Consider the following 16129-nt stretch of genomic DNA (forward strand, 5'->3'; position numbering starts at 1 on the left):
CATTTTAAATACCGTCTGGTGCAATTAAAAGGGGTACTTTTATTTTTACTCTATTTGTAACATATTCAGTACTTTTACATATTCTTTTTCGTTCCCATTCTTTAGAAGGATTTCATTATAACATATAAAGTCTTTCACCATGTTTAAACCTATTTATTTACTATTGTTCATACGTGGGTGAAATCAATTCCTCTTTTAATTCTAAGCTGTTATTTGTCCTATTTTCCCTGTAGCCAGTAAGAAATCCTTGACCTATTTCAATCATGACTACAAGGCTGATTTGCAGGAAGTCTTCTTTGACCAGCAGGAAGTGAAGAAGATATTCTATGGGAGCTTCCATAAGGTCCTTATCAAGAGAGGGAGAAACATGGCTCACTATCTCACTCCAGTCTGAGAATATTATGCCATTGATGTGTTTTGCTCAGAGTGAGGAGTAATTATACAAATGCTTTGCATCCAGATTGCTAGGAAACTGGCAAACCTATTTGATATGCTGAAGTTTATAATTGTGAAGAATTAAGGTTCATCCCATGTTCAGAATATGATTTCCGTATGTTGATTGCTTCCCTTTCCCTCCCAAAACTCCAAAACTGAGGGGTTTTTTTAGGTCTTGATAACCAGGAAAACCTGAAAAATTAAACATTTTTTTTTTTTAGAATTTGGGATTTTGGTGACCAGTTAGTGCTGGAAAGAAGGAATAATAAAATCTAGCCTTGTGAGAAAGCCACCTTATTGCTCATAACAGGGTGGGGTTTTGGCCACCTATGTCCTCAGAGCAAAGATATCCCACCCAAATGAGCATCAGGCATCTGCAGGCAGTTTCATTATTTAGCTAGATCTGAAAACTGAATTATTAAATACTACAACTCCAGAAAGGCTTCTCCCAAGGAGAGGTGAGGGCAACATCAGGGAAAAGTGCAGTGTTGCACAGCAGACACAGCACATACTGAAACTTATTCCTGAGCCCCCCTTGATCCATTTGCTCCCTAAAAACACCCCGCCAGTAACACCAGCAGTCTGGGAATTGGGCAGAAGGCATTACTGTCTTTAAAAGACTCCCTCATCTCGTCGCGGAGCTCCAACCCACCTCTTTCCACCTGCCGCCCAGGTGCACGTGGCTGTGAGCCACTTCAAGATCAAACTCTATCTGGACTGTAAGAAAATAGCAGAGAAACCTATCAACACTGTCGGCAGCATCTCTACCGCTGGCTTCATCATGCTGGGAAAGGTGACGAGGACCAGAGGACCCAGGAGCGGGTCTGCATCGGTGAGTCCCCAGTGGCTGGGGAGTGGAGGGGGGCTTAAATTTGGAGCTGGCTTGGGTGGGCAGATGGAGAGGAGTGCCATCTCACACCCTTCTGACTCTGAATTCCTCCAAATGCTGCTGTGACGCACAACCGTGCCCTGATTCCACTGATCTCCATGATTTTAATGAGCTTTCCTAGCATGCTGTTTCTCCCCCTCGCTTCCTACCTCTGTTTGAGGTCTGTGATCAGAGGCAGCAGCGTGAGCATGTTCTGGAGGTGCCTTCAGCTGGCTGCATCGTCTGGGGACCAGGGGAGCACAGATCCTGCGCTAAGATGCTGAAGCAGACAGAAGGGTTCCTTGCTTCTGCAAGGGAAGGTTGTGCACAGCAGCCCCCACCCAGTGATATCGGGAAATGCCAGAGACTGAAAGCAGAGCTGGATGCGCCTCCATCTCCAGCCTGTTTGGGATTGCCTATCTGCATGCAAATGACAGGGAAATAATCTTTACTATAGAGGCTCTTCATCAGCTGCTACTTGAAAAAAACCCAAGGAACCCAAACACTCGGTGCCAGCCTGGGGGTATTAGTGCATCACAGGAGCCCACTCCCTGCAAAAAGAGGAGTAAGGGGAAGCATGGGCTTGGTGTCATGCCCTGTGACAGCCCGGTGCATGGTCCAAAGGGCAAAGCCACCCAAGTATGGCATTGCCTGGCATTCTGTTGCTGTACTTAGTCCCTAAAACAAGTGTTAAATACCTGCAGAATAAGGGGTAAGTTCATTACTCGCAATGTGCCAGTGGGACTGTAGAAAATCCTTCACGACTTATGTGAAGCTTTTACTCCTTGGCTTTGCTTTTAGATCAAGAAGCCCAGGGGAAAGCAGTGCATCAGTTGATTTATGACTTCCCTTGCCTCAAAGCAGCACAGTAAAAACAGTTTGTCCCATATGCCTTCCCAGCTGCAAAGAGAGAAGCAGAGATCTGAGATATACTGGGAAAAAAGTGAACACTGGAATTGTCTGTAAGATATGAGGTCAGCTGTGTAGCAAACCAGGAGACAGTGGTATTCGAGCAGTATTCACTTATTTCCTGAATAAATTCTGTGTTAATTTGATCGCAAGCCTGGGGCAACAAGGCAGGAATCTGTGCTTTCCTTGTCCCCCCCAAACCCTCCCTGCTAGCAGCTTAGCTAGACAGAGCGAGCTAAATAATGAACAGCTTTGCGCCATCCCTGCTCCCACTGCCTTTCAAGCCCAGAAAAGTTTCATGTCTTCCATGGCTCTGCTGCCCTTGAGAAGGCAGAGTGTCTCAGTACTGGTTATGATGGAACCTTATTTAATTTAAGATATCTTTAAATGCCGCTTGATCTATGGGGCTCATCTATACCTGTATGCTGCTTGCCACACTGCCTGGACCGTACAGCTTGCTTGTTGTTAAATGCATGGAGAGGAAGGAAAAAAGATGAGAAATGGTGTCAAAGAAATAAAAAAAAAATCTGCCTCATAATTTTGGTTTGGCTTTGTGCAGCGTGTGCTCCTTTGTCAATCAGAATGGGCGCATGTGGCAGTTGAGGGATGTGGTGAGAGACAGGTTGGGGTTTCTTGGGAGGGGATCACATCTGTCCTGGGAAATGCTGCTGGCACATTTACTGTTGTGTCCATGCCCCTAAGGGCAGCAAAGCAAAGTTTGCTTTCACATTTTGGTGATGCTGGAGCCCCGTTACTTGAGAACCTGCCTGCTGCTGCAGGATTGTGAGTGCACCACAGACTTGGCTTTTGCTACTGTGAAGCTGCTGGCTGACTTGCTTAGCGAGACACAGAGACCTGAGGGCTTGTAAAACACCCTGTAGCCAGGGGTACCTTTCATATTGTGGCTTTTTTGGGCACACTTATAGCTGGGATCACATGGAAGAGTCCTGTTAAATTATCACTGAAGATTATTTTTAGCACTTGAATGTCCTGAGATTTGGTGATGGACTGTGCATGCCGCTGCTACTTTCTTGTCAAACTCTCTTTTTCACCCAGTTCCAGCTGCAGTCTTTGCAGATCACTTGCAGCAGCGTGGGGGCAGAGGAAGACAGATGCTGTGATCTCCCTGCACTGGTAAGACACGAGGGACCACTCTGCTAACTGACATGAATTTGGGGGTGATGGAACAAGTCCATGGCACTGACATGACACTGCAAAGACTCAAGAGGGAAACCATTCTTTTTTTCTTTTCTCTTGGGATTAACATCTGTGTGTTTCTTGGTGAAGTGAACAAAACTGTGTTTGCTTCAAAAGAAAACAGAACTCCAAACCCCGGTGCAGTGTATATTCTCATCTGTAACAGCAGCTCTGACAGTCCTACGGCTTTGCTGCCACCTCAGCCCTGTGCTGAGTCACAACATCCCCCTGCTCTTCCTTTCCTTTTCTTCTCAACACAGAAACTTGCTTTGTGAGGTGTACAAATACTTAACAAGGAGAAAATTATCCTCCAGTATGTGTTATATAAATTTTAGGCAGGACTGGTTCATATATTTTTTGTCTAAACTCGTTATTTATTAATTATATTTTATTTATATTTATATATCTATATTTATATATGTGTACTCATTATATATTTAGGTATAATAATATATATATAATTTATTAATTGTATATTAAACAGAAAAATAAAAGAATTGCTCACAAAATTCTCTCAGTGGAGTAGAGAAAAATTCTGCTTTTCTCCAACTGAAAGGCTGAATTTTGAAACACTGAAAATGTTACCTCTGATCCATCCTGTTCTTGCTACGCAGCTGCTCATGCCACTTGGGCTTGTTTTTGTTTCAGAGGGATGAGGACACCTGCCCTAGCTTAGCTCCCGCCTGCTCTTGTACGTCTGGCCGCCCGGGCTTGCCAGGACCTCCAGGGCCCCCTGTGAGTTCACCTTCCACGCAGCATGTTGCATGCACGGGTGTTGATTCATGTTGTTTGGGCATGGTAGGCATGAGGATAATGCTCCTGGGGTTCCACAAAATTTTAGAATCAGAGAACCATTTAGGCTGGAAAAGACCCTTAAGATCACCGAGCCCAACCGTTAACCCAGTGCCGCCAAGCCCACCACTAACCCACGTCCCTGAGCGCCACATCTACGTGTCCTTTAACCCCCCCAGGGCTGGTGACTCCACCTCTCCCTGGGCAGCCTGTCCCAGTGCTGGGCCACCCTCTGGGGAAGGAATTTTCCCTAATATCTGACCTAAACCTCCCCTGGCGCAACTGGAGGCCGTTTGCTCTTGTCCTAGATGCCTCCTCGCGCAGGGCGAGGCTGAGAGGTGCCCTTCAGATTTCAGATGCTGATGAAATGGGGAGATGGCGAGGTGGCAACGCAACAGCTGCAGCTGGGAACAGGCTGAGCAGTTCCTGGTGCCACATTAATCCTCTTAGGAGAGGAGGACAGGTCACCCTTGGTGCCTGCAGAGATTTCATGGATTGGAGGCTCTGAAATTCTTTGTAAATGAAAAAAAAACAACAACAAAAACCACCAAAACCAACCCACCACAAAACCTTCCTATCTGGTTTCTGTGTTAGGTAGGAGCCTTCTAACTGTTGGAAGGGGGGTGGGGAGATGGCAGTGAAAAGAGAAAGGGGAGACACTGCAATCCTGTCTGTCCACAAAGCTTTCTCCCTTTACAGTGAATGTGCCCTGCAAGAAAACCCTGAAGAAAAAGAGGGGCAAGTGATAACAGTCATTAAGTATGTAACATGCTCAGGGATAAAAGGCAAATGCAATATTTTGCGCTATCCATCATGGACACAGGAGAGTCACCGTGGGCTTAAATTGCAGGAGAAAATATTCCAATCAAACACTAGGAAGCAGTTATCAAAAAAGTTTGCTTTTTGAAAGTTTTGGGGAAAAACATTTTATTTGCACAAGGCAGCTGAAGCCTGACAGCGTGTCCAGAGCACTCCATTTCAACAACTCCGGGAGCTTTTCTCCTGGAAAATAACCATTTAGTAAACATTGGCCTCCTTTCTCAAGTGCACAGGTTTCAGATCACCTCTTGCATTACTGTGGTTTAACCGTGAATTCAGTTCCACGCTTTGCAAGGAACAGTGCTTCATTGCCGAGTAATTATGTGCTCATTCTGGTGGAAGTTTAATTAACAGCACACTCCGCTATCACGGTTTGCTTCAATATCCTAAGTGCATAATTACCAGCTTGCATTGCCCCGTGGTTTAAACATCGCTGCAGTATAAGTCTTTAAAAAAAGCAGGACTCTCTTACGCATTAGAGAAATTACGGTTTTGACACATAACCTTACCCTCATGCCACTAAACCCTTGATAATTTGCTGCAGTCACAGGAGCACTCATTGCTATTTTTAAAACTCCAGTTAGCAGGGCTACGTCCCACCTTGTATTTATCACTGCCCTTAATGAGTGTTTTTTACCAGGTCCAGCTGACTTCTGAAATGAGCTTCTGGGCATTTCTGAATGCACCTTTCCCCAAGCTGCCTTCCTGTGCCTTTTAATTCAAACCCATCGTGTTTTTTAGATTCAAAAATAGCAGCTTCCAGATTAAGATCACATGATATTGGTTCATGCCAGAAGACTGGTTTCTTCTCTCCACCCAGCAGTTCTGCAGACGCAGAGCTAAGCCAGGTGTCCCCAGAGCTGGTGGCTGTCCCCCACCTCAGCACGGGTTTGTTCTCTTGGGACAAGAGCATAAAAGCCAGCGTAGTCCCAAAGGGCTGTGGATGGGAGCACCACTCCTTTTTCTTCTCAAATGTCTTCCCAGGCTCACACGTGATGTGTCTCGGCATGGATTCTCTGCGGGAGTTGGAGGGAGGAGGTTGAAACTGCAGCTTTCCCTGCTGGGGGCGAGTGCAGTGCACCCACTGCCCGTCACGGAGGGGCTGTGCTGTTCCTCCCTTCTCTTTTCTACATTTGCTGGGTGACTTGATTCATTTTCTTCTTGTCTCCATTTGCTGCGAGCTCTCTGGCACAGGAAACGTGTGTCACTTCTTCACTGGTGGTGAGGGCAGCGAGGTGCTGGCACAGGCTGCCCAGAGCAGCTGGGGGTGCCCCGTCCCTGGCAGGGTTCAGGGCCAGGCTGGATGGGGCTGGGGACAACCTGGGCTGGTGGGAGGGGTCCCTGCCTGTGGAGCATGATGATTTCTAAGGTCCCTTCCAACCCAAACCATTCCATGGTTCTGTGATTCCCTGTGCATAGCCAAGTGCACCAGCTTCTGTCTCCTAGGCTCCTGGTTACACTGCAATAAAGGTGACAACATTCCTAATGGCAGCTTTGTGTCCTACTGGCAGGGCAGCCCTGGGAGAAGAGGACCACAAGGGGAGCAGGGGGAGCCAGGACCCAAGGTGAGTCCTGACACTCAGCACTACCTCTGGCTTTGTTTGCTTCAAGCTGCGCCAGAGTTACGATGCAGGAGTGCAGACTCCTCTGCTAGCGCAGCTGGATGTGTTCATTCCTGGTCTGGGCTGGACTCCTTAGGCTGGGGACTGTCTCACTGTGCCAAGCAGAGCCCGAACAGAGCTTTAAGGACTGATGCATTGAGGAGGATGGGTTCACTTATCATTAATTAAATGCTCAGTTGGGCTTTGGAAATTGAGATGATGAGCCTGATTACACTGAATTAATGCCATGTACGTGGTCAGCAATGTTCTCTGAAAGCAGCCTTGCTGGAAAATGGTCAGTCTTTGTGCTGTTCTGTGATTGTGGCTGCCAAGCCTCCAAACCAGACAGATTGGTGCTGCTCTGGGGCAGAGCAGAGTGAGGAGTGAAGCAGAGCAAGAACCACGCAAAACCTTCAGGAGCAGTCCTGAGGTGAGCATGAGGAATGGCCGGGTATGGATCCCCAAACCCTGGTCTGTAGCAAGCCCTGGTGCAAGCGTCTGATCAACACAGGGCAGAGCCAGACCAGCCCATTGGTCCCCTTCTTTGGGATAACATCTGGGAAAGCAGCATGGTTACAGGGGGAAGATGCTAGGGAAGGAATGAGAATGGACGCAGATCTCAGCTGTGGGTTAAAAGGAACATTCCCTTTTGCTCTCTGGCCACCTTGAATAATGGGAATGCCCTGCTGCTTGGGAAGGTGAATTGTGCTTTGCAAAGCACCTTCTGCAGCTTTGCTGTCTTCTCCTGTACAAGATGCACCAAAACAGACCTAAAAGGCAAAGGCAGCTGAGGTTACTAAAGACCCCCTCACTGCCCTGGATGATGTCATCCTGAATCCTGCAGATGGTTCGTGCTGACCCGGGTCATGCAGTGCAGCCCATGTGGAGAGCAGGGGCTAATTGCTTTCTTTCCTTATGTTTGATTTCTTGTCTTTGGCTTTAGGGTGAACCAGGCCCACCTGGACAAGTAGGGCCAGAGGGTCCTAGTGGCCAGCAAGGCTCTCCAGGTTCCCAAGGAATCACGGTTCAGGGTCCTGTGGTATGTGATCTCTTCCACTGCCTTTTTTTTTTTCTGTCACTTGCTCTTTGCAGTTAGAACATGTCTCAGAAGTGAGTGTCTCAATAAAGCCCCCAAAACGTATCTATGTGTTTACATCATCCTTGCTAACAGCTGGACAGCTGCACTAGGGAGAGATGGTCTTTTTTTTTTTTTTTTTTTTCCTTCATGCTGACAAACCCATGCATTTAGTCATTCTGGCAAAAGACTGCTTTTGTCCAGACTCTCCCTAATGAGCCTTTAATGAAAACAGCCCAGTGGAGTATTCAAGCATTTTTCTTTGCAATGATCGTCATTGCTTGGCAAGGAGCAGAGGTGGAGGCTGCTGCGTGCACGCCTGGGATGGCAGAATCCCCATGCACATGCTGTACATGGCTGTAAATTACCTTGTAGCACTGCAGAGAGCAGCAACAACCTAGGACGTGGATGTGGAGCAGGAGGATGTTGTTTGCCTTAAAGGGTGCTGCGGTGTGCCTAACTGTGCTTCTGTTCTAATCCAAGGGACCACCGGGAATTAAAGGAGAGAAAGGAGACACTGGAAGTCCTGGCATGCAGGTACTGGTAGACACCGTTCCTTCTAGTTGTTGAAGATACTTGCCCATTTTTCCCAGTAACTGCTTTGAGTGAGACTGAAAAGCCATAGAGTTATTACTGTTGCCTACTTGGAAACTGCCTTCTGTTTTGGAGTGTCCTCACTTTCCCCAGGGAAACTGAGTCAGTTGGTGCAAGAAAGACCTATCTGGAAGCTAGATATAATGGAATTAAAAGTGGGATAACAGCGATTGCTCTGTTTAACGAATAACTGTTTCCTCTTCCATCTTTTTCTGAAGTCCCCCGTTACAAGATGAATTAGGGCAATGACAATCAGATACCAACTTCACCCAGCAATTCTGATTTACAGGGCATTCCTGGTGCGCAGGGAGCTCCGGGCAAGGATGGTCTTCAAGGTGCAAAGGTAAAGTACCTTTCCTCTGAGTTTTCATGCATGGGTGCCTAAAATCCTGCTGTGATCATACCAGCAGAGACCTGAAACATTCAGTTCTCCTAATGCACTCAGTGCATAAATGAATAGTCTTTTCACAAAGTCAGTGGGATTAGGGGGAAAAAAATATTAATGTGGCCATCTTAGGTTTGGCCAGATTTGACCAGGTGCCACCCTCCTTGCCTGCTTGGCAGATGCATTTTTTTACCCATTCCTAGCAGGCTTCTGTTAACAGCAGCACATGGAAAAAACACCTTACTGCTTACTAGGTCCCTTTGAATCCTCTCGTTAATAAATGACTGGATTTGGCTTTGCAGGGGGTGAGGGGACTAGAAGGCACAGCTGGGCCTCCAGGACCTCCTGGACCAAGGGTGAGTACTCGCTGTGCTGTGTATCGAAATCTCTTCCTCAGCAGGGGCTTGTGGTTTCTGCTAACTAGCTGTCACCCAGAGGGGCGAGGGCAAAACCCCTTCTTGAGGCATCACAGGGAATTCCTGGCACATTGTCCAGATGTCCCCTTTCCCTGCCACTGTCAGGGCAAGAAGAAAAAGCTTGGCTGCTTCTGGCAATTTCTGGGGAAGCTTTGACCCAGCAAGAGGTTGCTTGTTCTTCTATTTTTGCTTTTCTGGTGCTACTGTTTATCATCTGTTGGTTGAATTTGAGGTATCTGGGCTTGTTGGACTGAGATCAGCAGGAGCTGCAGGATGCAGGCAAGTGTGAAAGGTTTCTCCCCACACCATTTTCAGGATTTGCAGCCAGGGCTCTATGTAGATAAATGTATTTGCACTCTGTTGTGCCCAGGAAGGCAGAACCTTAACATTTGTTGATTTACATCCATCTGCTAATCCAAATGCATCACAGCCCCTTCCAAGCTCTGTGAAACATGAGCTTCACGTGGGAAGATGAAACAAATTTGCTTTGAGGTGTTGGGTGGTGGATCTGGTAGTTACTGATGCTTGCTGCTGAACTATAGGGAATTTGGCAATCCTGAATAGTGTAAGATGGAGATTGCTCACTGCTGTCTTTGCATTAGACCCCACGGTAGTTGGGCTGAAGTTAGGTATTTATGGCAGCTGAGGTTGAGTTCGGCTTGTCACTTTGACTTGCTCATCCTGGGAAGATGTGGAGCTGCCAGGGATGAACCTCAGCTTTCTAAACGTGAGGAAATCACTGTAGCCTTCAGAGCAGGCTTTGAAAGCTGCACTGGTGCTGCCTTGAAGATTTCCTTCATTTTTGCTGATCAGAAGAGTTGCTAATCTCCATTGAACTTAAACATAATAGCTGGAAAGTTATAAAAAAGCATTTCTACTGGTGGTTTTTGGCTTATTTTTTCTTCCCTTCATGGCTCCAAAGGACACAGAAACGTCACAAAGAGGAGCTGACCAAAGAAGGCACTTCCCATTCTCTAAGCTGTTGTTGTGAAGTATTAGAGGAAAACACAGGTCTTAAATGAAAAAGCATGGTATTAGGAGGCTGAAGAAAAGGGTGATGCTCTAAGCTATGTCTAAATCTGAATATGTAATGAAGGTTTTAAAGCCTGTAGGGTAAAAATCACATTGCAGTTTGTTGGGAAAACTCAGCTTTTCTGTCTTGACTATAATTAAGACAGTAATAGGAAATGATGTGAACATGACTCATACATGATATACTCTTAACATTGGACTCATGGCTGGACGAGGTACTGACACAAACCTTAAGGCTCCAATGCCCTTCCTAGAGTCCTCTAAACAAAAGCTGCTGGTGCCCCTGGAGCTGAAGGGAGATGTCAGCCTTGAACAGAAAAAGAAGAAAGTTAGGAAGTTACTGGAGTTTTATCTGTGTCTTGTAATTACTGTCTGCAGGGTTTCCAAGGAGTGACAGGCTCCCGAGGCAGCAGCGGAGAGAAGGGACCTCCAGGTGACGTTGGGCCAACAGTAAGTTTCTGCTTTCGGGCCTCAAAGAAGGTCAAGATGTGAAATAATGCAGTGGAAACAAGCTGTTCCCACAGCAGTTCTCCCTCAGAACTTTTTTTCACTATTTTTCTCCCTCAGAAAATTTTATTCACAATCATCCTTCTTAAGGAGATGTCTGGATATGCAAAGCCCAGGCCACTTAGCTGATGATAAAGCATTCAACAAATCCCACCTCCCCTTGCTCTCTGTAGATTCACAAGCTACACAAAACCCAACATGCCAACAAAGTTCTAGTGTAAGATTCTAGAGTAAAGCAAGAGAGTCCATTCTGAGCTGGAGTCCTGAGCACTGGGCTCCTAGGGGCAGCTGCAGGTCTAGATGTCACAGTTTTTTCTTCTTCTCAGATGTTAAAAGCCACCTGCTATGTTGGGAAATCTGTTCTAAGATTGCAGTTGAGGAATTTCTGCATCCCCATTGATAGTGCTTTATGCCACTGTTCCAGAAGCTGCTTTATTATTATTTTTTCTTACAAAAGAGACCAAAAGATTCCTATCAGCTTGAAGCTCTTCTAGTCACTGTCATGAGGTCAAGGAAACGATCAGTTTGGGAAACAAACTTCGTGCTCCATGTCCCACTAATGTCACCCACATCCCCATGGATTATTTTTTTTTCTCTCCTTTTCCTTTCCCTAGTCTTTTCTTTTTTTTTCTCTTTTATTTCCTTATAGGGGTTGCCAGGTCCAAAAGGAGAAAGAGGAGAGAAAGTAAGTTTTTTCTGGTACTAACCAACAGTTTCACAGTATCCCACACTAAAAAAAAACAAAACCAAAAAATGGATGTGGTAATCTGCTTGCAAGTTACGCTTACAAATACAAACCGGACCTTTCTAGTGTTGAGTAACTTCGTGTACCTGTAACTTGTTGCCTTTCCACTCACCAGCACTGGCTACACCGGTGGGATGTAAAGAAGGCTGCAGCAGTCAGGAGCTCCTTAGTATCAATTGTAGCAATGAAGAAGAAATACCAGCTGAAAATCCATTCTTTGCTGAGACTTGGCTTCACAGAGTTGTTCTTTTTTTAATGTAGTGCATGAGGGGAGACTCGTTGGTAACGGTCCCCTGGTATGGCCCAGCACAGAGCCTTTGAAGGCAGGAGAACCACGCTGCCTGTGAAGGTTATTTTGTTGTGAGAAGTTGTTCTCATCCTGTCTTTTGGTTAAAAACAAACCCCGTGTCTTTCCAGGTGTCCGAGTGCTTTGCCAAGATTAATTTATGTGAATTAGGCTTCAGCCAGGGGTGAGGTGCTTCTGTCTCAAGTTAATGCCTTGGTTTATAATTATTAACAACATTCTCCCTCCATTTCTTTTTCTATACTTTTTTTTTTTTTTTTTTGCAGTGGAACTTTAATTTTTCCCCTGTCTTGAGTGTTGTGCTAAGCTTTTTTTTTTTTAAGTCTGGGTAATCTGCACAGTGATCCAGCCAGAAATGTATATTTTATAAACATTTTTGGAAGGGTGCAGTGTGTTAGTTAGGAAATTTCACAGCTACAGTCGATGTTTATTTCTAAGCAGCTTTTTGCATTTTTATCACTTTTCCATACTTCACTAAAACTTTTTAAAGGACCACTAATATATGATTTATTCAGAATATTGTAATGGTAAGAATCAATATTCATAAAAGATTTAAACAAAGATAGGATGTTGTAGTATCTGATCATATTAGATATTTTACATATCACAGAACACTGAGCTACAGACTTAGCATCCTTTTTGATAAAATTTGAGAGTGAAATTTACTCTCCCTTTCTTGGTAGCTTTGGTAATTATTGAGATTCAATCTGGGCTTTTTGATGTGCAGGAGAAAAGCAATTATTGATGTTTCCCAATTTCAATTTTATGGCTTCAGAGCTTTGTGATAAATAAATAAAGTTGCATTTCACAGTTATTAATGTCTCTGAAACTCAAGCTGAGGAAAAGAATGGGTAGAAAGCTATCATGTATTATGTTATCGATCCTTTCTAAAATGTATTAATACTTCCTTTTTCTTTTTTTTTTTTTTTTAATTTAAAAAACTGTTTCACTTTAGGGGGAACCACAGTCCTTGGCCACAATTTACCAGCTTGTTAGCCAGGCTTGTGAGCGTATGATCCAAAGTGAGTATAAGCAGCCCAGCTCCCGAGGGGGCTCACACCCCCCCAGCAGTGGTGAACAACACAGGAGGGGAGACAGTATGAAGCTGTGGTGACCCAGGGAGCTTCTCCGCCCTGTGCCGTGCGGAGCACCACGCAGAGCAGATGTCCCATCACAGGCTGTCAGGGCGATGCTGGTTTTATTGGGTGGCATCAGCACAGAGACCTAGGAAACCCTCTTGCACATTGCAAAGATGCCTTTATTTCTTAAATGGAAAAGTTTGAAACTAATTTGAAAGAAATTATTCTTTTGGTGATTTGTGCCGATTCCTCCTGAGGCAGGGTGCTTTTGGGAAAGCCCTGTGCTGTGATGCACGAAGAGAAGTGGCGTTTCGCCCAGGGTCAGGCAGCAAAGTCATGACTCAGCTGCCCATCTTCTTCTTCAGCCTCTGGGTTTCTCAGTTTGGATTGACAGCTTTTTAGCACTAGCTGATCATTCTAAATACCTTTTCAAACAACATCCTTTGATTTTGTCTCTTTTCTGAAGCTCCCAACCAAGGAACCATTCTTTTCTGTCTTGCCTTCCTAGCTCATGTGTTGAAATTTGACTCATTCATTCATGAACATGCCAGGAAGCCAGTTCCTGTTTGGGAAGAAAGGTTAAAACCTGGAGAACCAGGACCACCAGGTCCTCCAGGTCCCCCTGGAAGCAATGGAGAAAGAGGAGAAAATGGCATTCCTGGGCAGCCAGGCAAAGATGGATATCCTGGAGAAAGAGGTATGGGCAGAAGCGTTCATAAGCATTTTTTACTATAACCTTGATACTTTAACTAAACATTGTAGTGCCTCAAGCAGTACTGTAAAGATAACCCATGATATTATCTCATTTCATTGTTATTTCCTTTTGGACTTCTGTCTTCTAGGAAGAGAAACGCAAGTCAAACAGCTCAAAGAGAAGGGAGAAGACAGAAGCAGCTCTGTCTTCTTCTGTCTTCTGTTGTAAGCTCTGCTTTGAGAGGAAGGCCAGTTTGCTAGGATGTGTAGGTTTTGGGGAACAGAGAGTTTAATTTTACAGGGCAGGAGGTTTTCCCTATGGAAAGGCAAAAGAAACAGCCATTTTCACAGGATGAAGGCATGGTGGTGGAACAGATCACCTCTGGGCAGAAATGACGAGTCTTGGAAAACACTGAAGGGAAGGCATGAGGCAGCTGAAGCATTATTGAAAGTGGAAGTAGGTTTCTGGAGCAGTAGTTTGAACAACAAAAGCCTCACACATGACTAAAGAAATAGATTAATGTAATCTCAGAAAGCGGCATCAGTCATTGCACATGAATGAGTGAATGGTGGGAATATGTTTTGCTTGGTTTTGCAGACATTTCTCAGTGGCTCAAGTAATTGTCTGTCAAAATAAAATGAAAAACATTGGTTTCAGCAGTGTCCTAACACCTCTAAGTGACTAGAGACCTTCTGTTTAACATCCTAGTCTGGCACTGTTCAGTCATAGCTGGTATCTGCAAAGCTTATCAAAATGTCACCTTTAAGAGAAAACGGAAGGAACAACCTGCAGATGTTTCCAGTCTGTCCAGTAAGGAGATGGGAGAAGACAAGTCTCACTGAAAAACAAACTTAAGGACATGGCTGATTGAAATACTTTAATCTCAAAAATACGAAAAATGGTATTTTCTCAAAAAGCACCTGTTGCTCTGAGACACACTGGCTTTGTGAACAATTTCATACAAAACCAGCAATCCTGATATACCAGCACCAGTCAAAGAGATGGCTCAGCTTTGTGACTTGTCTGATCCAGGTGAAGGGCGTAGGGGTGGACCTCGCACCCAGGCCAAAGCACTGACACCAGCACTATGAATTTCTCTGCAAAAAAACTGTTTTCACCCATATCAGGCTGCAGATCAATGCTAGTTGGAGCCCTGTTGATCATGGGCAAATCACTACCCTGGAAAAGAGAGTAGGTGCCCAGACAGAGTTAAAGGAAATAGATATTTCTCTGCACGGCCAAGGGCTTTGACTCCAACATCTAAGAGCCTGTTGGGGAGGCTGCAGGAGCATTAATTCAGGGTGAAATGCAAAATGCCATGAAGTGACACCTCTCTTTTCTGTCACCAGGTGCCCCAGGGCCCAAAGGAGAAAAAGGGATGTCTGGAGCCAGTGAGGAAGGGATCCAAGGACCCAGAGGCAGAACAGGTAGAGTGAATATAACCTCTTCACATTACCCCAGCGGTGCCACGCGGTGCTCACCAGCTGTCAGATTCAAAGTATCATTCAGCCTGAGGACCACTGTGGTAGGGCAGACTGACCTTCCCACTGATGGCAGCATCCTGGATGGTTCCTCTCTGCAAAGATGTAAGAGACTGCTCCAGGCAGTTTCTTCCCTCTGGTACCCAATCCCAGGTAATGATGTATTTTAATGACCTGCAGCATATCCAGGGAGTTTTAGTTTTGCTGCCTTTTTGCGTGCAAGACCAGATGCTCAGGGGATAGAAGCTCTGAAAATTCAGCTCATGACACACAAGGGTTTTTGAGTAATGTTAGGATTTGGTGTATTCCTCCATCCTGATCCCTGTTACTTGGAATCAGTGGGAGGTTTGCCACTGACGTAAGCAGGCACTATCAAAAGAGTGAGGTCAAACATATTCTTCTATATTTAATTTTTTATAGTTGGGATGTAAAGACAAAAAAAAACAACAACAATGACTCTGGGATGGATCTTGGGGTTAGGGTGATTTTCTGCACTGACGTGTAGGTGGACTTCGGATTCTCATAACCAGGCTCCATTTTTAGCCAAGCTGGGCACCCTTAAGGTCAAGAATAAGCCTTCTAGTTACTGGGATTCAGAAAAGGTTTTCCAGCTGGCACACCCTATTTTTTACCAAAATGAGGAAAAAATACTCAGAAAATTAACCACCATGTAGGATGGAAAAAATATACATGAAGTATTACACTGCAGCAGCTAAACTAGATGTGCTACAGCTTACAGTGCTTCTTCTTCAGGCCCACCAGGAGAAGTTGTGCTGGGGAAACCAGGTCCGAAGGGTTACCCTGGGAATGCTGGTCCTCAAGGTTTTCCTGGTGTCAGAGGACAGCCTGGGCAGTCTGGATATCCAGGAGGCTGTGATATCTCTGGATGTTATGGGGCAGGCAGAAGAGGTAAGTCCCAGCTATCTCAGTATAAAAGTGATGATTTTGCAGCTCATTTCTGGTTACTTCTCTTAAGCCAGGCAGAGACCTTCGCTCATCCTTCAGGCACTGTCAGTCCTGCAAGAGCCCCTTTTGCAAAGCAATCAGGATGATTCATGTGCAATTCATATGGATAAATGCCAGTTCAATCGACTGCTCTTTAGCTGCCCTCTATAGATTAACACATAACTGCAGCAGCTGTCGATCAGGTGGGGTGATCGTGGGGCCATCTTCAGTTCTTAATGTCCCCAGCCATA

At 45.3% G+C, this 16129-nt stretch overlaps 1 protein-coding gene across 1 annotated transcript in view; it reads left to right on the forward strand.

Annotated features, from left to right (window-relative positions):
• The window catches only part of COL20A1 (collagen type XX alpha 1 chain), a 52853-nt gene that overhangs the window by 36154 nt on the left and 570 nt on the right, over positions 1-16129 (forward strand). The window contains 15 exon segments of the mRNA XM_056355043.1: positions 234-343; positions 1109-1267; positions 3269-3346; positions 4058-4144; positions 6532-6585; positions 7565-7660; positions 8180-8233; positions 8580-8633; positions 8978-9031; positions 10502-10573; positions 11280-11315; positions 12635-12701; positions 13267-13455; positions 14802-14879; positions 15687-15842. Of these exon segments, the coding sequence (XP_056211018.1) occupies positions 234-343; positions 1109-1267; positions 3269-3346; positions 4058-4144; positions 6532-6585; positions 7565-7660; positions 8180-8233; positions 8580-8633; positions 8978-9031; positions 10502-10573; positions 11280-11315; positions 12635-12701; positions 13267-13455; positions 14802-14879; positions 15687-15842 (1344 nt within the window).

Source organism: Falco biarmicus, chromosome 10 (genome assembly GCF_023638135.1).
Source record: "Falco biarmicus isolate bFalBia1 chromosome 10, bFalBia1.pri, whole genome shotgun sequence".
Classification (NCBI taxonomy): Eukaryota; Metazoa; Chordata; class Aves; order Falconiformes; family Falconidae; genus Falco; species Falco biarmicus.